The following is a 22,735-nucleotide window of genomic DNA, read 5'->3' as shown; positions in this document are numbered from 1 at the left end:
TGTAATGACCAGATACTATTTAAATGGAGTTCTGATACAAAATTTATATAGAATATGTTTCTTCCAGTTCTCACAAAAGGTTCCTTTCACTCACCCAACTTTCTTACTATGATAAGCCATAGCAGCCCTTTGGGCCTGATCAAAATCCCACTGAAGTCAACAGAAGTTTTTCCACTGATTTAAGGTTTTGAATCAGGCCCTTAAGGATACATCTACACTACACCTGAAAGGTGTCCCAGCCTGGGTAGACAGACTTGCACTATCTTAGTTCGAGCTCGCACACTAAAAATAGCAGTGTGGACATTGTGGCACAGGTGGCAGCTCAGGCTAACCATCTGAGCTCAGACCTAAAGGGCATTCACGTTGCCTTAATCGAGCAGTAGACTGGATTACACCATCTGATCACAATCTCCTGAAACATTATTCGCAAAACTTTGATTTCATCTTTGACCATTGTTATTAATAGATTACTATCCCTGACATACATCATGGAAACAAATATGCTCACCTGTACAGTACTTGTTATCTGAATATAAAATTACACTGTACCATTAACATGATTAAGTTCCCTTATTCTTTGGGAGCCAAGCACAGTGTGTTTTATGAATAGGCAGTACTATCAATTAGTGACTAGTGCCTCAAGTGATTTGGAGTCCTAGTCCTAAAACGCCATTATGATATGATATAACAGTATTGCATATGTGGGAGCCATATTAGAGAACTGGCTCCTGAGAAGTCAACATTTATATTAGAGATTGAAAATTGCTCATGTCATTCATTTATACAAGACCTGTACACTGTTCAAGTCTAACATAATGAATGAGCTGGATAGAACAAGACCCCTCTCCTGCAATTTCTCAAGTCAACATATGGATAAAAAATGTAAGTATTCAGTAATTTAAAAGTTCAGACTCATTTTAAGAACTTAGAATGTACAGCCATTTATAGAGAGCTAAACTCACTAAATCAAAGTATTTAAATAGAATTAGAGAAGACACATTCAACGTATTTTGCATTACACGTCTATGCAACACTCACAGCTGGATTATGTACAGTACTTTTTTATTCAGTTTAAACAACTGAATAAAGACATTCAATAGTCTGTATTATGCAGCTGTTATTAGTTTTGAAACACTAATACGGATTTTAATGACTTCAAAGGCTTGCTCCTAACTGGTTTCTCAAAAATTACAGCAGTAGTAATATTTTTTAAAAATCTAGTCTCTGTACACATGTACAAGAAATCTAGCACTGCGTGTCATTGTAGGGTAGACATGACTGATGAGTGATTACAAGAGATGAGCGTGTAATTGCTTGATCAGCCTCATAACAGAGTAGAACGTTTCACAAGGGTTGCGGTATTGCCTCAGTGCCATGGCCAGACTTCAGTTTAGGGAACTATATCCTGCCTAGCTAATATTCTTCACTTCCCTTCTTAAGAGAGATTTGTATCGTATTGCTGGACCAAAATGGCTGACATTTTATTCTAGGGGTGGCTGTGTAATACCTGAATTTGTCTAGGACCAATCCTAGAAATGCTTCTAAGCAGAGTGAATCAGAACTACTAAGCCCTATGCTTAACAATATTTTCAAAATCAGACCCTTCTTTAGTAAAAGTTTCAGAATCTTTCATAATGAATCTGATTTATGTAGACTAAGGAGTATGTTACATTATTTGGTTAATCTATGTTGTCTTTGTTATGTATCAGCACACAGATAGTGTATTTATTGCTCACTGATTTTGTTTAGTTTTATCAAGCAGTATACTTTGAACAAGCTAATGTCTATTGGAAACCAAGAGTTATGGCAGATAAGTAAGCTCTGTACTTCATCTTCTGAAACAAGTTATCATTTGACTTACAGATTTGGTCTTTGAAAACTTACTGCACTCTTGGTAAGTCAATAGCTGAGCTGATCAAGACAGTTTTCTAAAAACACTCAGACATTTGAAATCATTTTCACTGTGTTAGTCTTTGTAACAGAACTTTTTTACTGCAAGTTTTCATTTATTGGTTTTAATTTGCAAAGTAAGGTTTTTTTTAAGTGAAATATTTTTCAAAAACTCCACAATGTAACTAGGACACACTAAACATCACAAGGTCTTTTCAAAATTAATTTTTTTTTTTAAAACCAATTTGAAAAAAAAGAAATGAAAGTTTTTGATAAAAAGTTTTTTAAGGTTTTTAAGGTCACCTTTTTTTAAATAAACATTTTGAGTCCAAAAAGGGATTAAACTACCAAAAAAAAAAATCCTAGAAGTTCTAGAAACAGAGTGAAATTCTGGCCACAGACTTTTTTGGGCGGGGGGGGGGAGGCAGGACTTCAACTCATGTTTTGCCATTTACTTAAAATGAAGCAGTTATCAAGACCTTAGCTAAACGTACATAGTATAGCTAAGGATACACCTACAGATTTTATTGGGAAAACATCTTCTGAGCATGTTCAGCTTGCTATTTTCAAACATTCATGGTATTTTGAAAAGGGAGTGAGGGAAATATATGCCTGGATAGGAATTTGATTTACAAATCCAAGCAAAGCCATTAGCCTTTAAGACGATGTCATTGCCAAATTTCAAATCTCAAGCTTTTTTGGCTATAGCCCTATTAATAAATTAAATAAATAAATAAGTTAGAATTTAAAATAAGTATTTTTATATCACTACTACACTCAAAACTGTTAATGAGATTTTAGACAAATTTGCCTCCCTCAAAAATCCCCCATTGGATCAGAGAACAAGTATGGAAGACTTGGGGCTATCAGGGAAGCCACCAAATACCCACTAGAATTATTCAATTTTAAAATAATTCACTGCATAGTAATTGTATCCCATGAGCTGTCATACTGCTGGGCTCTTTTGGTTTTCCACAAATCCTCATTAGCCCTTAAGGATTGTGCAGTGTTGCAAGTTTCAAGGCCTTGTGTCCCAAAGCCCCCACGAAGATGGAACTGTGGAAAGTGGCTAGTCACATCATGCTGGACTCTCTAGACTGCTGCAGGTGAAAGTACATTTTAATCCTTCAGTACAAACTTCAGGGTTGATTCTAAAGTTCATGTTTATTTTTATTGGCCTGTCTCTTGGCAGAAAAGGCTCTGGTAGGGGCACACCAATTATGTCAAATATATCTGGGTTATACATGTCAGACATTTCCTATGACAAACCAGTGCTGCTTTGCTCTAGAGTTTAATCTTCAGCATTCACATAATACTTCATGGGGAAATGCAGAAATTTTCTAGGGCATGTTAACTCTGAATTCAATTCTGACATGCATTTTTAGCACTTCACCCTACACTCCTGTTGTTTGTGCTACAGCTCTCCAGTAGCACTTACTAAAACCTGATTGAACTTCTTACGAACACACAGGCAGTTCATCCCAGGCCAGATTCGCTTGCTGCACCGCTGCTCAGGCCAACAAATGGACAGATGGGTGGCTGCTGTTAGAACTGTGCTACTAACTCATTTTTCAGTTTACTGGCAGTTCTGGAAGTTGAGTGGAATGGGGTGGAGTTGGGTGAAAGGTGGGAAACCTGAAATCAAATATATTCAGAATTTAAGCAAATCAAAGTATTTGGGGAAAATTATTTTGTTTGGCATTTCCCTCCCCTTTTAAATGAAAAGGTGCCGGACTGCCAAGGAGATTTAGGAACCCCTGGCATTCACAAAATGGTACCCTCCTATACCATATCACCCAAGTGTTGGGCACTCGCGTGGGAAACCCAGGTTTGAATCTCCACTCTGGAGAAAGGATTTGAACTCAGAACTCCTCTCACTCCCAGGTGAGTGCCCAGATCAATGGGATATTGGGTATTCTGGGACAGATCTCTTTTCATCGCTCCGACTGAAGCATGAAATACTTCAATATTTATTGATCCAAAGGGAAAGAGACAGAGAGACAGACAATGACAATAGGCTTGGACAGGACAGGTTCCAGGTCCAATGAATATTTATACAAAGTGGAATAGCTTCAACAGGAGACATTAAGAGCAGCTGACCCCAGAATACCCGACAGTCTGATGGTTAGGGCACTCAGGTGGCAAATCTGAGCCAAGTTCCTGGCTCCAGAGTTGGGATTCAAACCTGGGTTTCCCCAGCTAGGTGCACTAACCATTGGGCTACAGGGTACTACCACCACAACCCTTATTTTATGAATGTCAGTGGTACTTAAGTTTCCTTGTGAATGTAGCCTTAAAAAAGCAAAATGATTTATTCCAGAAATGTCAAAACATTTCTGTTTGCTTAGGTAATAATAATAATAACAGAAGTCAACATGGCTTTGTGAACTGTTTCAGTCAACCCAAATCTGCATTTTTCAGCAGAAAAAGTTTCAGGCAAACAGTGTCACCCACTCTAATCACAGGAGGTTGAGGCAGCCCCAGGGGCAAGCGAGGGCAGCCCTGAGGCTAATCTAAACAAACACCCCTGCTTCAATGGCCTCTGTGCAGAAGTCTATTGCAGGGATGCAGATTACCCTGCCCACACCCCCTACTCTCCTGCTATACACTCCCCTTCCTTCAATACACACCACCATCACCTCTGTTCCTAGTAATACAGGCCCATGCACTGGGGTATTTGAGGGGAAGGGGTTTATGCATGCCCTACAGCCCCTTTATACCCGTTATATGGGCCTTCAACTCTAATACTAGGAAGTGACTGTGTGGACATGGTGCAGGAGACTTTTGCCACTGATCAGAAGAATCCCGTCCTACAGCAGCTTTGTTCTAAGTTATGGCTTTTCCTGACCTAACTGCCCATCACAGCACAATTGCATTGCTACAGATAGGTGTCCTCTAGAAATAAAGGAGCCAACCTTGCTTCTGCTGTCATCAATGAGACTTCTGACCCTAACTTCAGTGGAATCAGTACTGGACTACTACTGTATTAGTTTTTCTTTGACTTTGCATTTAGTGTACTGGAATAAATGAAGGACCATGAACAGAGCTAGTACATTTGAACCTACTAGAGACTGTCTTGTTACAAGTTAATGTAGGAACCTTTTGTGCAAAGAGTCAATCCAGTAGAATAAATATTGTGGGGGAGGGAGAAGAGAAAGATGCACAGGAATCTTTTGTTGGATGAAGATAAGCAAGTTTCTTTTTCCTTTAGCTTTATTGCAAGTGTCTGTATATTGTGGTTACAAACAAACAAACATATTTTGTACTCATATCAGTACTGAGCATGCCCAGTGACTATTTCAGACAGTTTCTTTCTATTCATCCAAAATACAACTGTAGCTCCGAGACCTCATTTTGATTTTATTTGCACTTATTTATACTGGTATAACTCAACTGGCTTCAGTGGAAATAGTCATGACTTACAATGGCATAAATAAAATCAGGGTCAAGCCCATAGCATCTTCTATTTTCCTCTCCCCACCCCAGACACACATACTGTGACAAAGTTCCTCCTCTACCTTGGTGGGTCCTGCACTTACTGGTGGATTTGCTCGCCTCACAGATTCACCCTGTGGGTCAGGAAACAGCCCAGAGATCTTCCCCTCTGGTAGAAGCCACAGTCCAGGTCAATTCCTCCTGTGTCTGATCAGGAGATTTGGGGGGAACCCGGGCCCACCCTCTACTCCGTGTTCCAGCCCAGGGCTCTGTGAATTGCAACTGTCTATAGTGCCTCTTGTAACAGCTACATGACAGCTACAACTCCCTGGGCTACTTTCCCATGGCCTCCTCCCAACACCTTTTTTGTCCTCACCACCGGACCTTCCTCCTGATGTCTGATAACACTTGTATTTCTCAGTCCTCCAGCAGTATGCCTACTCACTCTCAGCTTCTTGCACGCCTCTTGCTCCCAGTTCCTTGCACACACTTCCTCTCCTCTGGCTCCCTTTCGCCTGACTGGAGTGAGCTCTTTTATAGCATCAGAAGGGCCTTAATTAGAGTCAGGTGCTTAACAGCCTCACCTGACTCTTAGCAGGTTAATTGGAATCAGGTGTTCTCATTAGCTTGGAGCAGCCCCTGCTCTGGTCACTCAGGGAACAGAAAACTGCTTATCCAGTGGCCAGTATATCTCCCTTCAACTACTCTGCTGTTCCCAACTGGCCTGGGTCTATCACAATACATATGGATCTGAATGCAATCTTTACAGTCAAATTAGTAGCCCTAATACATGGAAGTAATCCTATCACAACTCTTTTGTTCATGGCTCAGAGACTACACAGTTTAATATTTTCGTTGTTAGAAACTGGCATATAGGTGAACACTTCCCACCTTCAGTGAAACTAAGACATTGGCAAATGCACAAGAATCTTTGCTTTCTTACACCATGTGAATCCTGTAAATGTTTAAGAGCATGCTGCAAATTTCCAATAAGCAAACAAGGTCAGGTACAGAAATTAAATAAATATCAGGTCTACTTCCGGGTCAAAAGGTTTACAATTTTTGTCAATTGTGTAGTGCTATGCAGCTGCAGCATGGTTAGCCTGTGGTATGCAACTGGAAAGATCACTTCAGCCACTTACCTGCACAGAAAACAGTGTTTGTTTTGCCAAGCGTTGAGCCTGTTCAAACAATTTAAAAACACAAACAGGGGATTTCTTTAAGCTTGGCCAAAACCTGTACAAGGCTCAATCTTCAAAACTATTCTTATGATACTATTAATTTTGACCAACCATGTGTTGCAAATCTTTGTGTATCGTTTAATTCTCTTGTTGCTCTATGGACCATCCCAAGAATACATTTCTGCAGCCTGTAGATTAGGCTACAGTGTATGCTACTCTTGCCCTCTCAAATCAACACTGCACAAGTATACAATACTAGACTTCATTCTGAGGTCCAATGTGTGATTGTGTAAAATTTTTCAATGGCACCTAAGTGACTTTAGACACTAAGTTACATTGACTTGCATGAGACTTAGGGGCCTAAGTGCCTCAGAAATTTTTTAAAATGGGGCCTATGTGCTTTTGAAAATGTTACAGATGGTCATTCAGTTTGTAAAGTTGATTTGCTTCACCCACGCTTTCTTCAATTGTGCCTGAAGTTCTGTGAACATTAGAGCAAGATGTTAACTCAAAAGCTCTCAAACACCAAAGTCACCCCTGTGTTTGCATCAGACACATTTGCATGCTCCTGCATTAGGACAACACTTCTGTTTCATGTGGCTTGTGACCCATCACAACTAAGTAACACATTTTGAATATTTAATAGCAAAAACAGAGGAATCCTCAGCTGCTCATTTTGGACAGATTTAAGATTCCTTTGTGCTTTCCTGGTGGTGCAAAGTGCTGTTAGCAAAGCAGTCTCTGGCCCATCATAGGGGAATGGCTGTATCCCACCAAGAGAGTTTATAAATCAAATTTAAAGATAATTTTGATTTACTTGAACTCTCTCACAAATTACTCTCTACCTTTCGCACTGCCTTACGCTCCATATTAATCAGTTAAATTTGATTAACTTGAATGTGGAAGGGGGACAGAATCTACCTCAGATGTGGAGCTTAACCTATTCTGTGCAGAGTCCTCACTAGGAAGTCTTAAGGCTGTGTGCATCCTCTCAAATGATGGAAGCCATAATACCAGTCAATAATTAGCAATACAATTATTTGCCAGTTTCTCCACCCAGAGAACAGGGAAAATACCTACCAGCTTTTGTACAACACTTTTACAAGAAGTGCTAGATGCAAATTGTTCTTTTTATTATGAAACAGAACAATATTTAAGTTAAAAGTGGCACATTTGTATTTCTGGCAACCATGCAGTAAAATTAGCTAGGAAGTGTTCTAAACCTTGATATTTAACGTTGACAACTTAGTCTCTTAGGAACTGCAAGTGGATTTAACTAGCTGGGGAGCCAGTTAAAGTAGTCCAGAATCACAGGATTATATTTAACTGCCTCCCCAGCTAATTAAATCAGAGACCAGAATCACAAAGCTGGTTTAATTAAAGTTTGTCAAAGCATTTACAGTATTTCTTTTTTAATTGTTAACCATCAGGTTTTACTACACGATGCAAGTATTCATTCGACATTGCTACTGACTTTCTGATTTACCACAGCAGATAATGCCAAGCATGCTGGACCAAGTGCTATGCTTGGGAACAATCGCACTGAAGCCAATGTGGTTGCAAGATTGTAACTGAAGTCAGAATTTTGTCTTCTATCTTCAGTTTATTTATCTCAATCAGAAGAAGCAGGGAAATGTTTACTGTACAAGTTTGCCATTATGAATTCATTTGGCACAAGCATGGCATTTGTCTAGACAGTATTCATAATGAATTCTCATAGCAGTCATGCGAATGTCACCCATCATCTATAGATACTGTACTCTAATCAGGCACGGTGGCAGTTTCAAGCAGTTAAAACAAATCCAAAGAAAGTGTGCTACCTGATTTAGTGCAAGCAATATAAGGCAAACAGGATGGAGCCCTTTACTTAATAGCCACCCTGAACAAGCTTGCCAAACAACCCATACCCATTGTAATATGTCGTCAGTTCCCACTACACAGGCACTTTAGAAAGCAATTGCCATTCATCGTGATATAGTTTAATTGCACTATTTCAGCAATTTGTTTAATACACCACAAAAATCACACAGGTCTGATTGTTCTGGAAATTAGTAAGTGTCAGTATAGGCAAGCCACCACGCACAACTTTTCATTGAGGCATGAGCCAGTTACCCTAAAAACCAAAATCAGTTTTAGAAAGGGAAGGAAAAAAATCAAAATGCTGTTCCCTGAACATCTTCAATCAGTAAGGATTACTCACAATTAACATGTCCTCAACTTCTAAAAGATTAGAGATGCAGAAACTTTTATGCTGATTGAAGGGGTGAGAGATTTCTACATTTTGTTAGAAGTGTTAGCTTGCTCTTAAATGGAATTTAAAGCATTTAAATTGACAATATTATAACTTAGAGAATTTTGAGTTAGAAGTTAACGCACACACACTTACTACTATGATCTAACAACTCTTGTTTAGAGTAGAAATGAAATCAGAATTAAGGTTCCATAAACTAACAGCTCTAATTCCATATCCCTGTCACATGGATATACAAGTATATTAATGTTATACAAGAAAAGCTGTCCATTTTGTTTACTATAAACGACAACATCTTATTATATTCTACACAACCGCTGGCAGCTGTCTCCTCCTCCCAACCCTTGTGGGGAGACAGTAAAACCTGAGCCTATTTTGGCACATGTGGTTCTTTAATTTGTAGAAAGTGCGTCACATGAACAGGAAAAGGTCCACAGGCCCAGCTCTGCAAGAGTTGAAAGGACTCTGAAATGGTTAACAGAGCCAGACAAAAAGCAGATTTGGTGACACTGAATATTTCATGAATTCATGTAAGTTTCGCTGAACTGTTCATTTAAAAAAAAAATCCAATACTTTTTCACTTTGACATTTTCAAAAGAAAACACATTTTGATTTTTGGTATGAAACAACTTTTCATTTTGAAATTTTGTTTAATTTTATTTTAAGGGTTTTTTTTAAAAAATGTAAAAAAATAAAAGCTTGAAAAAGGTTTCATTTTGAGCTGAACAAAACGTTTTGTTCAACACAAAATGAATTTCTCAACTTTTCAATTTGCCAAAAATTTTCAAAATATGTTTGTGTTCTGTCTGTCCCAGAACAAATTGTTTTTTATTTTTTTTTAAATTGCCAACAAACTGAAAAAAATTAGTTATCCACCCTACTCTTGTGATCACTATAGTGTGTGTAGACTTTGGGAAGGAACTCTGTAGATAAAATCAGAGTACCTTGTAACATCCATGGTGGTCAGCACCTTGCATAGGGAGCCATAGGATGGGCTGCACCAGCAGGCATTGTAAGCTCTGCCAGCAAAGCCTGCAGACTTACAACCTTACCACTCAGGCCACGTCCAGACTAGGGTATTAAAATCGATTTTAGATACGCAACTTCAGCTACGTGAATAACGTAGCTGAAGTCGAATTTCTAAAATCGAGGTACTCACCAGTCTGGACGGCACGGCATCGATGTCCGCAGCTCTCCGTGTCGATTCCGGAACTCCGTTCGGGTTGATGGAGTTCCGGAATCGATGTAAGCGCGCTCAGGGATCGATACATCGCGTCCAGACTAGACGCGATATATCGATCCCCGAGCAATCGATTTTAACCCGCCGATGCCGCGGGTTAGTCTGGACGTGGGCACAGAGGCAATCAGTTTCTTTCAGAACTGCTGTTGGGCTCTGCTCAACATGTTGATAAAATGTCTGCTGTAAGCTCCTTAAAGTTTAGTTTTATGGAGTTTAGAGAGTAGGTTACACATTCCTGAAGAATTTATAATTGCTAGAGACTTCATGAAGCTCTTTATTAGTAGTAGGGTTAACCACCCAGACTTTTCAAATGTTTTAAAAAGTCATGGGCACCCAGGTTTTGTTGAAAACCAATGAATATTTTAAATAAAAATTCATTGGTCTTCATATGTACAAAAACATCACCATTCTGCCACAAAGTGTATGGTAGTTGGGTGGGTGGGAAGACCCAGGTATATCACCACAGAACAAAAAATTTTGAAGCATGAAAAATGTCTTTACTCTGGCACACACTTTGCCAGTAAAGACATTATCCTTTAACTAGGAGGAAGCCTGAGCTTTCATGCCAAAGAGAGCTTTTTACAGAAAGTTTGGGGAAGCTGCTGTAGGAAACGTTTCTATTATCAGCCTATGGAGACACTGTCAGGGATCCCCTGTGTATTTCTTTACTGGAGTTCCTTTGGATTGCAGTTCCTGTCCTTTTACAGGATTCAGGTTGTTTGGAGGATTTTTTTTTCTCCCTTTGAGGGGGGATGACTAGAGGGCTATTCAACTTGTTGGTCCACATAACCAACTTTATTTCCAAACAGCTGTGGAGGAACATGCAATATAAATTCCACTCCTTCCCCCACAACTTTTGAGCTGCTTCCACATATTGGCTCAAAACAGAGGGGAACATTTGGGCCCAAGTCTAACTCCCCAATGCTCTTATAGCAGCTATACAAGAGAGACCTTACAAAAATGTCTAGTGATTTGTTAACCTGGAGACGTTTGTGCTTGGCTATATTACTTGGTGACGGTACTGTTAAAAGAGAAGTTCACACAAAGAAATACCTTTAAATGTTCTGTGGCGAAGTTTGAGCACTTGGAAACCAGCTACCAACTGCGGGAAATGACCTGTCACCACAAGTGCTTAGAGCTTAAAGGACTCTGTCAATACTGTACATTGTGCAGCAAAGTTTGAGTTGCTATGAGGAACTCCACACTTCTTTTTCCATAACTATCAATAGTTTGTTTATATACCTGTTTGTCAGTGAGTGACTCATCTAGAGAAGAGCATTGACAGCTGAAGTTTCTATGGCCTAATAATTACTCAAATGCCTATGAAAAAAAGCTACTGTGCTGTTCATTCTCTGGAGCTATTCTAGTGACTTTATTCAATGTTCTATTAACAGAACTCTTGAATACCTTCTAGTGAACTACAGTACTTGACTGGGCCTGCCAGCAATTACTGACGTCAGTTCTGAAAAATATATTATTCATTGGGACAGTGCAATTAAGGTGGGGCAATTGGGCTTAAAATTGGATCTTCCAGCTTTCTATTCTGAGATGATATGATGTTCCTCAACTCCAGCATCCTAAGAAGCAAGAGACAGCGTTTACAGAAAGCCATCTACATTTGAATGAATTAAACAGGTAAAGTAATGTGTTCACACAAGCTAGATTCCAGGTTGTTTGTGGGTGATCCTACTGAGGTCTCTAAACTGTAAATTGCCCCTTTAATAAGGAAGAAAGCTTTCTGGAAGTAGGAATGTGGCATGAGAAGGGGACCAGGCCTCCCAGACTCTCATATCCACAGGAAGGACAATACCAAATTCATAGAGATAAGTCATTTACATGGATGACTTGTATCTCCAAGCTGCTCAGCTGCACGCTCTTCATTCTGGCAACATGGCTCTGGAAGTGCCATGGTGCCATTGGCATAGCCCCCTGGAGGTGCTCAGTAGAAACCATGGAGGGAACACAGAGTATTAATGCCATTAACATTTGCATTAAATCTGACATCAAAATCTAGCCAGTCCACAGAGAACATGGAATATGACCAGTGACCTGCTCTTTACTGCCCCAAGACATCTCTCCTCAAACCTAGTCAAGCAGCTTCTGTGCAGAATCATAGAAAAGCTTCTGCAATGTGCCAGGGAAAGAGAGAATGCCACAAGGCAGCACTACACCACATCACCACCCTTTCAGCATCGGTAGTGAAGAAACCTATGAAAGGACAGCCCCTGCCAAAGTTACTGCATGAACACTGCAAATGATTAGTCAGCAGCATGCTCCCATCTTCATCCTCCCTCTTAGATTATGGCAGAGACTAAGCAGCTGCATAAAGAGACAGGATCTTTATTTCCAGTCTTTGACGCAAAACAGAAAATGCGTCCCAGTGAGCTGGCAGACATGAAGAAAAAGAGAAAAAAAGCAGAGATCTACAGGAAACTCTAGCCCATGCCCCAGCCAGGCACATATTCCCAGCAGTGGCAGCATGGGCCATGCCTACTCTGATCTGAGTGCATGCACAGAACTAACTGATGCTGCTCTAAGTAGGATGCCGCTACCCTGCCAGCTTCAGTCTGCACACAGAGCCATACTGTTAGAGCCGCTATTAACTAGGTCGTCCCCATTTACTTCAGTCACATTAGGAGAAGGTGAGAATCCCAGAGGGACTGCTTTCCCCTCTGCACATTCTCTCCTTCCTCCTTATCCAGTGTAATTTTGCTCCTCTCAGAACAAGCATGGAGCAAATAAGGGCTTGGCTACACTGGAGAGTTGCAGCGCTCGTGGTGGGTTTACAGCGCTGCAACTTAGTAACTGTCTACACCTGCAAGGCACATCCAGCACTGAAACTCTCTGGCTGCAGCACTGGCTGTACACCTGGTCTGCTTGGGGTGTAACGATTGCATCGCTGGTGATGCAGCGCTGCTCGTCAAGTGTGGCCACCAAAAGCGCTGTTATTGGCCTCTAGGGTATTAGGAGGTATCCCAGAATTCCTGTCCACAACAAACCAGAAGAATGGCTGAACTCTGAGCTCCCGAGCTCCCCGGAGCTATTTGGAATGTTCACAGCTGTTTGCTTGAGGAGAGAGGGGAGTCCATGTTGAGCCGCTGCTTATGTGGTCTGAAGGCTATTTAGGAGTGCATAATTTGCATTTAGTGAATAAGAGAGGGGTGGGGGAAGGGGTCAAAACTTTTAAAATGATTGAAGGTAGGTGCTGTGTATCTTCCAGTCCTTAGAACTTGCAAGGCAGGGAGCTGAGAACAGTGTCAGCTCCAAAAATCCATTCTCTCTGTCTCCCCTACGCTCCCTGTCACACTCCACCCCACCCCCCTGTTTTGAAAAGCACGTTGCAGCCACTTGAATGCTGGGTTAGCTGCCCACAATGCACCACTCCCAACAGCGCTGCAAATGCTGCAAATGTGGCCACACTGCAGCGCTGGTAGCTGTCAGTGTGGCCACACTGCAGTGCTTTCCCTACACAGCTGTACGAAGACAGCTGTAACTCCCAGCGCTGTACAACTGTAAGTGTAGCCATACCCTAAGGCCATGTCTACATCTAAAATTTTGCAGCGCTGGTTGTTACAGCTGTATTAGTACAGCTGTATAGGGCCAGCGCTGCAGAGTGGCCACACTTACAGCAACCAGCGCTGCAAGTGGTGTTAGATGTGGCCACACTGCAGCGCTGTTGGGCGGCTTCAAGGGGGGTTCGGGGAACGCGAGAGCAAACCGGGAAAGGAGACCAGCTTCGCTGCGGTTTGCTCTCGCGTTCCCCGAACCACCCTGCAAACCGCAGGAAAGGAGACCTGCTTGCTCGGGGGTTCGGGGAACGCGAGAGCAAGCCGGGGAAGGAGACCAGCTTGATTACCAGAGGCTTCCTCAGGTATGCTGGGATACCTGCTTATTCCACGGAGGTCAAGAAAAGCGCTGGTAAGTGTCTATACTTGATTACCAGCGCTGGATCACCAGCGCTGGATCCTCTACACCCGAGACAAAACGGGAGTACGGCCAGCGCTGCAAACAGGGAGTTGCAGCGCTGGTGGTGCCCTGCAGATGTGTACACCTCCTAAGTTGCAGCGCTGTAACTCCCTCACCAGCGCTGCAACTTTCTGATGTAGACAAGCCCTAAGTCATTCACAGCAGTAATCAACTAACACATACATCTGCCAATAGTTGCATACATTTTCCTGTCAGCAAAACAAAAACAAAAAAAATTGTTTGAGGTATTTGTGGGCAATTCCTCAGTACATCAAACATGTGCCCAGTAAACCCCTTAATAACAATAGTGAATTGGGCTTTGTCCTCTCTTCTTTGGTCAATGTCCATTGCCCATTCAGTAGCAATTTACTCTATGCTATTGTGCTTTCTCCCACAATTATACTCTTCTCTGCTTTGAGGAAGTGTTATTATTTCTGAGAGTTTGAAGAAGTACGTCTCTTGCACTCTTGGGTATCTGGGACAGACAAGATGGATCTGGATGCTGCGATTTGGTTTCAGTCTCTGGCATGCTGGCTACCCATTCATAATGCTCTGCATTTCTACCTCCCAGTTGATGATCGCATTCTGCATATTTACTAAGTAGTCCGATAGTAAGGAGAGATGTGTTGCAGCCCTGTTATTGTTAGTCTACTGTGTCTGTAGATTTGTTTTGTTTGCCCTCTGTGCCCCTGTAGCCATTTTAGCTTTGTCTAGAATGTGATCACATATTGCACCTTGCTATTTGACTACTAATTTGATTCTAAACTGGTCAGTAATTTCAACATATAATGTAGAACATAGGCCCCTATTTCTACTTTTTTCCCATCAAGGCATCAATTAAATAAAAGGAAGAATATCAGAGGGGTAGCCATGTTAGTCTGGATCTGTAAAAGCAGCAAAGAATACTGTGGCACCTTATAGACTAACAGGCGTTTTGGAGCATGAGCTTTTGTGGGTGAATACCCACTTCATCAGAGGCATGTCAAAAGGAAGTTACAACTGTCGATTTTGAACTTTCTGTGAAGGTATAAGTCCTTACACACCAGAAGAGTGCTCCCTTTGAATATTTTAGGGTTTACTTAAATGTAACCTGGATATTAGTCACTGAATTTACTACTTTCACATAAGGCAACTTCTATTTTTCACTTGGTGCTGATGGCACATGTTTTTGCCATTAAAATGAATCCTTGTTAAAGAAGCTTTACAGGATTTATATTGTAGCCACTTGACTTTTGCCAGTAGTTGAGAGTTATGCTTCAATGGAGCATTAAAGTACCTCCTATTCAGAGCAAGTAAAGTCACTATAGTTGTTATTCTAACACATTATCAGTAATTCTTCTGTAAGGAGATACCTGTAGAATGAGGGAACAGGAGAGGTGAAAATCTGATTATCTTATTACATTTAAAAGTTTCGGTGTTAGTGCTGAATCCCTTGAGACTATGCGCATAAATAATTAATATTGAAACTCACTTGGCCAGAGCCTATGGTATACAGCACCAGATGGGTGCTGTTCTCTGAATATCTAGACAAGAAATTCACATAGACTTAGTTACAAAAGGATATCCAACTTCCTATGTGGTGGACACAACTAAAATGAAAAATCCCAGGATCAGCAGAATATTCTCACACAAATCATGTGACACTTACATTTCCAGCTTAAAATTCAAACAATGTAGCATGTAAGTGACAGTACCATATGGCTTTCAGTTATGGTGAAGGTACACAGCAGTCTGCAACCTAGAAGAAAGTTGGATAATATATGTATGCAAGCTAGCTAAGTCCATTTTGCAGAGCAGTGTACCAAACAGATCAGAAGACAGTAGTTATATAAGAAGGCAAATCTAAATCAGAAGGATTTTATTAAAATTATTTCCCCAGAATTAAAGTCCATTAAATCATATTTGAGGTAGGAATTACTACACATCTTGCTCTCAGGAAAATTCTGACTATGTCACATGTTGAAAATTAGTCCTCTTTATATCTACTGATGTGCTGAAAAAAAAATTTATAGACATCCTGTGGGAAGAGGGCAATTCTCAAAATCTACCGAATCACCAATTATTATACAAATCCCTTTACATATATGCATAGTGACACATTTTTCCAAATATAATCAGTTTCAATTTTAAAAATTGTTATGAGTTTTACATCAGAAAACCAACATCTACATGTTTGTACTAACCAAATTTCTCCATTTTGAAAAAAGATGCTTAGTTGGCATCACTATTTTGAGCACAAAAGTTATGATTAGCAGGATGCTAAAATGCTGTAGGCTAGACGTGAATCTTAAGTTCTTTTCATTCTCCATAAGAAACTTTTTAAATATTTTGTCTTGAAAGTATTTCCTAATTCATTAAGCTTCCATTATGTTGCATATGGTTTCTATTCTCAGGGCTTTAATGCTTTCACCAATTACTTCTTTGACTTCTATGGTTGTTGGCTCACACCTATTCACACTGATTTCTTGGCTTATTCCTTGTCAGAATCTCCCCCTTAGTATTCTGTTTCTCAAACTCTGATCAAGGAAGAAACTGTTCCATCATATCTACACTTTGGGACTGTCTTGGTCCTTTATGGTCCTCCTCTCTCTCTTCTTTATGCAGGGAAGGGGAGAGAGAATGATTTTGACAAAGCTAAGTAGACACCACTTCTTTGTATTGGAACAATTAGTACTGCTCATTTTCCTGCTTGAGAAACTAAGATCTAGCCTTTAGATTTAAGAAGTATAGAAGAAATTACAGTAGTATCTAGAAACCTAAACCAAGATCCAGCTCCCGAAGGCCAAATGGATGCCCAAGAATGAGTATGGATCTAGGAGCCTATCTTAACTCTTCTTCAAAATATAGCTTTCCTGATTAATTATGTAATATGAACACCGATGTTTCTAATTTCTAATAAACCTGAGCAACTAGCATTATGCACATCTCAAGGAATTTTGTCTGATAAGACCAGTAAAGCCAAGATCGTTGCATCAAGTTACCAGAGTAATCTCCAGTACATTAAAGAATCTACGCCATTTGGTGCTGCAGCTCATTTTTAGATGTTACTTCTCCCACGTTATTTAATTTACTAATTCATATGTATTAATGCCTATAAATTCATACCTCTGTAATAACACTGGATACAAGAACAGATATTCTAGGTAAGTCAAAAGATTCAGCATCCAAAGAGCTATGAAACTACACTGATCAAAAGATATCCTACATAACTACATTGGGCCTATGAAATGCAGGTTTGATTAGTGTATGTTAGTCTTAACTGCATAAATAGTTGATAACTGTCTCATCAGCTGATTTAGTGACTAAGCCAGAAGTAATCTTGCTAAAGAGATAAAGATAAGTTGAGATGGGGACGTTCTGCAGGAAAGGTTTTTGTAATACTGGTGTTTTCAGTAAAGATGTGTCCAATCAAAAATGGCTCTTTCACAGTCACAGAATGGTATTTTTCAGACTAAAAGTTGTCCAGCACGCAGAACACTCTGTTGCAGGTTTTCAGGACTAGTTGTATTTGGGGAAAATCCACAAATGGAAGACAGGACAAATACATGAAGCATTAGTTAGATAGTACAGTTTATTCCAGTGGCTTCATGTTTAAAGGTGATTATACACAAATATTTTCATGGAGATTTAGGAAGGTTCAAAATTCATAACGTCATGCTCCTTATGTAATTTCAGGGTTACATTTTCAAGGTGTGTGGGAGGATAAAAACTGAAATCTTCATTTCAGAAATAGTTAACAGGGATAACATATCACTTAACTTATCTTGCTGGCACACTGTTTAAACCCACAGAAAAACAACCAAAGGCAGAAAAATTACTGCACACAAAAACCAATACTGAATAGTCTCACATTTTAACCTAAATTTTATTTTAATGGGATACAATTATGATATTCTCAGAGGTTCAGTTAGATACAAAAATGCTGTGTGGTGTGCAGTTCCAGCAGCTATGTACTAACAAATTCCCTGAATTACACAATCAGCTGTTTTATATATTAAGGCACACCAAGAGAAAGAACCGCCATGATTTTCCTGTCTCTGCATGGGTTTTTTGGGTTCTTTTTTCCCCCCAAACCATGGAATGTAGATAACATTCTCCCTCTGAAACTGAAACCCCTACATACACAGACTGCTCATTCACTAATCCAGCAGGGAGGAAGACCATAAAGTCAAGCATCTCCTTGATAGGAAATTCCTGTCCTGTAAGAAACAATAGAGCCACAGCAAACGCAAGAACCTTTGTTCCTTTTCTCCCTCCCTACTCCCACCTCCTTTTAAAGCCAGTTGTATTAATTCATTATTATTGTATTTCCCTCCCTCCTTCTCCCACTCTATATTAAGCACCAGAACCAATTGACAGAGGCTGCTGGTAGAGAGGCACTTCTACTGGAAACTCCATCTCTGCAGCTGACGCGGCAGCCTCACTAGCAGCTCCCCCCACCCATGCCCCCAGCCTCCTGCTGCTTCTCCTGCGAGGCTTTTGCTGGAGGAGGTTGGGAAGCAGTTGTGCTTAAAAATCGTCTGCGTGTCTGAAGGCTGTTCAGCTCTGCAGGTACTGTGTCTGGCATGCGTCTGTACGCCAAGGCTCCAGTCAAATTCAAAGGCTCTGACAATGGACAGTGCATCCGCTCTCCCCTCCCCCCCCCCCCCCCAAGTGCCCTTAACGATAGTATTAAAGAGTACGAAGTAATCATCCATTGGGGACAAAAGGCCTGGGAATGTGAGATTTCCAGCCAGTGCTTAGAAGTGAGGTTTGATGAGAGGTAATAGAATCCACAGCCAAGATCGCTCTGGTGAATGACTGCGGCTTGGGGAGGAGGGGATGGCCTACAAAGAACACGTTTTGGCAGAAGCTAATCATACAGATCCACTCCCTCTGTAGCTGTAAACACATAGTCTAAACAGTCGTAATTTACAAAGCCTACAAGAGCTGCACCACCTCCAAGAGTTTCCCACCAGGAAACAATCAGAGCCTGCATCATAATCCTTGACAAGAGTGTGTTCTGAGGAGAGTAGAAAGAGACATACCAAATCAGCTGTCAAGATGCGACAGTCTGAATGAGAGAAAATGTCTCATGGAAACCTCACTAAAATAGAGGGAGGGGCTTTAGAAGTCTGCCTTAAAAACCACGAGTGTCTCCCTCTTCATGGAGTCTTGGTAGGATCTGTCACAGCAAGTGTCCCCCTCCCCGCAGCATGTCACCCCCTTTTTTTTAAATAAGATCGTTAACGTGGACTTTAACTGCAGTAAATAAATTAAACCCACTTAATCGTCTTCAGCCACGAGGACTCACAAATGGATCTGCCTCATTAGTGTTGCTATATAATACTCCTTTGTCTGCGAGTTGGCCAGACAGCAGTTCCCACAAGAAACTGAACATAGAGAGACATGCCAGCCGAACATGGTTACCCCATTTGCAGCACAGACCTTGAAAGGCCATTTTCCTAGAAGATTTACTTTGCAATGATAGCGAATTCTGCAAAACCTCCAACCTAATTTTTCATGGTCCCTTTTTCTTGATCAAAATTTGGGAGGCAACAAGGTTGCCCCCGCCCAAAACATAGGTGTAGTACCATTAAAAAACAAACCAGTAAAATTCTCCTTAGCGTAACGATGGCGTAGTTATCGGGATAAAAAAATTACATGGACTAGGAGGGGTGTGTAATGTTTTCCCTCTTTAAATTCTCCAATAAAAAATTAAGATCCTAGCAAAATAGTATGCTCTTTAAAACATTATTTGAGCTCGTGGGAGAAGAATGTGCTGGAGATTAAATCTACAAACATCCTGGCTTCCATGTGTATATTGCAACATTTCTGGATGCCTTTGTTCCATTGACTCTGATATGAGTTTGATTAATGATGGAGAGATCTTTCTGACTTGTCCCTCTCTCCACACCCTGCTCTCCGGCGCATGCGTCAGGCAAAGACAAAGGAATAGGTAATTACAGTACAGTTTCATTCATTTTCACTGCAGTATTGCTCTGATAGCGAAGAGAACCAATACCCTGGGGCTTATTCACACCCACAAGATGTGGCAGACGGATTGTGTGTGTGTGTGTGTTGGTATGAGTCACTAAAAAGCACAATAAAGACACCTGGAAGTTAGTTGCGAGAGAGTCCCTCATTGTAAATAGCTATTGTGTGTGTGGTGAGGTGATCCTTCCCTGCATAAGGGGCTGATGGAGGGAGAAAATAAGGCAAACAAATTTACATGGACATGTAGCTTTGACTGAGAAAAAAAGATCTGTCGGAGTAGAGAGAAAGCATTCGATGCATATCCATGGGAAAAATGCGTTTAGGAGTCATGCACATTTACTGAAATACAGGCTGCATTAGAAGAGGAGATTTTTTTGTTTTTTTTTTTGTGGGACGTCTGGTTTGTTAGCTGCTGCCCAGACAGAACTAACGCTGCTAAACCTCCAAAAATTTGCATAAAGCACTGACAAGACTGGGGATTAAAATTGTTGCCGCGTATGCTGTCATTTTCAAACACACCCGTGACCGTTAAAGCAAAAAGCAAGCTTTTTTATTGCCTAATCAAGAACAATCCCATTGTGAAAAGCCACAATAGGTTAACTGGCTGAGCTTCCATGTAAACGGATCTGGCTCCCGGTTAGTGAGAGTTTGCGTCAAGATTTATATTTTAATCAAAACACATTCCCTATCTCATCCTATTCCAAAAGCCAAAATGCCCCACAGGTAAAATAGAAAACCATCCTTCCAAATCTAGGACATTGCCCTTGTATCAGCTATATGTTATCTCGCTATGGTGCCTCTTCGCCTCCCTCCCCTCCATGTTCTTAACATGGATGCATTTTCTTCTCTATGTGCTTCATTTCATGAGTAGGTTTGGAGGTGTGTTGTTTAAAGCAACCTTCCTGAGAAAATTCAAACCACTAAAAATTACGCAGTATTACAAACACACTGTTCCCCCACCCTCACACACACACACACACACTCCCCAAAGCGTGGTAACAGGTATTTAAATGTAAGGACTGGATTTTAATCCATTTTTGAGCCGCACATGAATTCATACGTTCTCTCCCTTTCGAGGAATATAACCCTTCACAGCGTGCCTGGTGAGAGACGGGTGTTAAAGCACCTCCCAATCTGCTATTCTTTCTCCACTAGAACTGTTGAAAAAAAAATTAATCCTTTCCCCACATTTGAGACAGATCTAGACAGAAAAGAATCAAATGCAAAGCTCGTGGTGTTTGCCACGGAAATGGCATAAGTGAGACGCTGCTTCTTACCTTTTTTATATTTTCCTCTCTCCCCCTTTGTGTGTTTGTGTGCTCTGGTGTCACAGGGAGAGTCCTAGGTAGCCTAGCGCCCGCTTGGCTTGGGCTGAATTGGTGTGTGTCTCTCCCCTGCTCGCTTGCTGGGACTGGAGTGACTAGTGCTTGTTGGAGCAATGCCGCCGCCGCTACTGCTGCTGCTGCCTCTGCATTTCTCTCTCTCCCTCTCCCCCACCCCACCCCCTCTCTCTCTGTGACAGTCTGTGGGCAGTTCAAAAGCCACACGCACTCTTATTTATTTATTTAAGAAGCTCGTAAGCAGGCGAGGTGCTTGCCCACGCTCACGCGTAGGGGGCGCCCTGACCCAGGGTTTTAAATATAGGCTTGCACGCTAGAGGACGGTTTGTTGGGAAGGTGCATAACCCTCTTTTTCGTGTAAAATTATAGGATCTCAGAAAGGATCCTGGCGGTGGGTTGTTTGGATCCGAGGAACCGTTCTTCCTGCCCAAAGAGATCTCTGACAGCCCGTCTCTCTCTCCAGAGAGAGGGAGGCAGGTGCCCTTTGCGAGGCGAAGCTGTTCCTTACCAGCAGCAGCTCCTAGCCACTTCCAACACAGGATTTGCGTCTGGAGACATCAGCAAAAGAGCCTTCCACCCTGCACTCGTGCGGCAGACCGGCCGGCCGGCAGCTCACAGGAGTACACGCAGATCAGCGGCCTCCTAAAGTTAGGCGGAGCTCGACAAACCTTAGCAGGAGGTTGCATTGTGGTGTTGGGAGCCACGATGGGTCCGTTCAGTTGCATGCTGGGCTGCCTGCCTCAAGGGTCACCTTTTCTGGAGGAGATTAGAAAAGCCCGGTGCGAGGGGCATAACGGGGAGATGAGGAGAGCTCTAACCAGCCGTGCTTTCCTTTAACAAGCTCAGGACCAGGTCTCAAGAGAACGGAGGGGATTTTACTCGATCGCTCCCGCAGTTGACGAACTAGCCTGGAGATCGCAAGTTTCTGTAAGGTCTGACCTCACCGCAGTCCTTGCCATGTTCAGAGCTTGCATAGATCGTAGGGCAATCCTGCACTCGCATCATATCCCCTACCCCACAGGAAAATGAATGCCACACGCATTCTGGATCTTGGTGTTTCCCCAAACACAGAGTTTAGGGGAACAACTTTATTTGCAATTAACTCAGCTGTTTATTTGATTAAGGGTCTACATGTCAACGAAATTGCTACCCAAAAAACCCCCTATTCGCCTGATATTTTGATTTGCAGCACTTTGACGCCCTCTGCGCCTTAAAAGAGGTCAGGACAGTTTGTAAATACAAGTAACGGGATAGGATTAGCTACAGCGTTGATGAGTATATCTTGCGATCTAGTGAAAGGGAAGAAGAATCGGACATCGTAAAGCTGGACCCGTTTCACTTAACAAAATTTTAAAATAGTGGCTGTGGCATCTCCTCTGGGGGACTGACTGTTTCATAGTCACGAGGTGGAATTGACAGGTATGCCAGTACTTTAAAAGGCAGCAAACCAAAACAC

The 22,735-nt window shown here is 41.5% G+C and overlaps 1 protein-coding gene across 3 annotated transcripts in view; it reads right to left on the bottom strand.

Moving 5' to 3' along the window:
* BASP1 (brain abundant membrane attached signal protein 1) overlaps positions 1-21,780 on the bottom strand; it is a 73,517-nt gene extending 51,737 nt beyond the window's left edge. The window contains exons 1-3 of one of the 3 annotated variants that reach the window (XR_003998961.1): positions 21,217-21,780; positions 21,000-21,002; positions 16,132-16,141 (exon numbers count right to left, since the gene is read on the bottom strand). Coding sequence is in view for 1 of the 3 variants with exons in the window: in XM_030551745.1 (XP_030407605.1) it covers positions 15,612-15,643 (32 nt within the window). In the remaining 2 variants the exon portion in view is untranslated. Of the gene's footprint in view, positions 1-15,611; positions 15,677-16,131; positions 16,142-20,999; positions 21,003-21,216 lie in introns of those variants that run through there. The other 2 variants (XM_030551746.1, XM_030551745.1) reach the window with 2 other exon arrangements.
* Positions 21,781-22,735: the final 955 nt, after the last annotated feature.

The sequence above is a fragment of the Gopherus evgoodei genome, chromosome 2, assembly GCF_007399415.2.
Source record: "Gopherus evgoodei ecotype Sinaloan lineage chromosome 2, rGopEvg1_v1.p, whole genome shotgun sequence".
NCBI classification, from domain to species: Eukaryota; Metazoa; Chordata; order Testudines; family Testudinidae; genus Gopherus; species Gopherus evgoodei.
The sequence above is the reverse complement of the archived record's forward strand: the minus strand, read 5'-3'. Positions and strand labels throughout refer to the sequence as shown.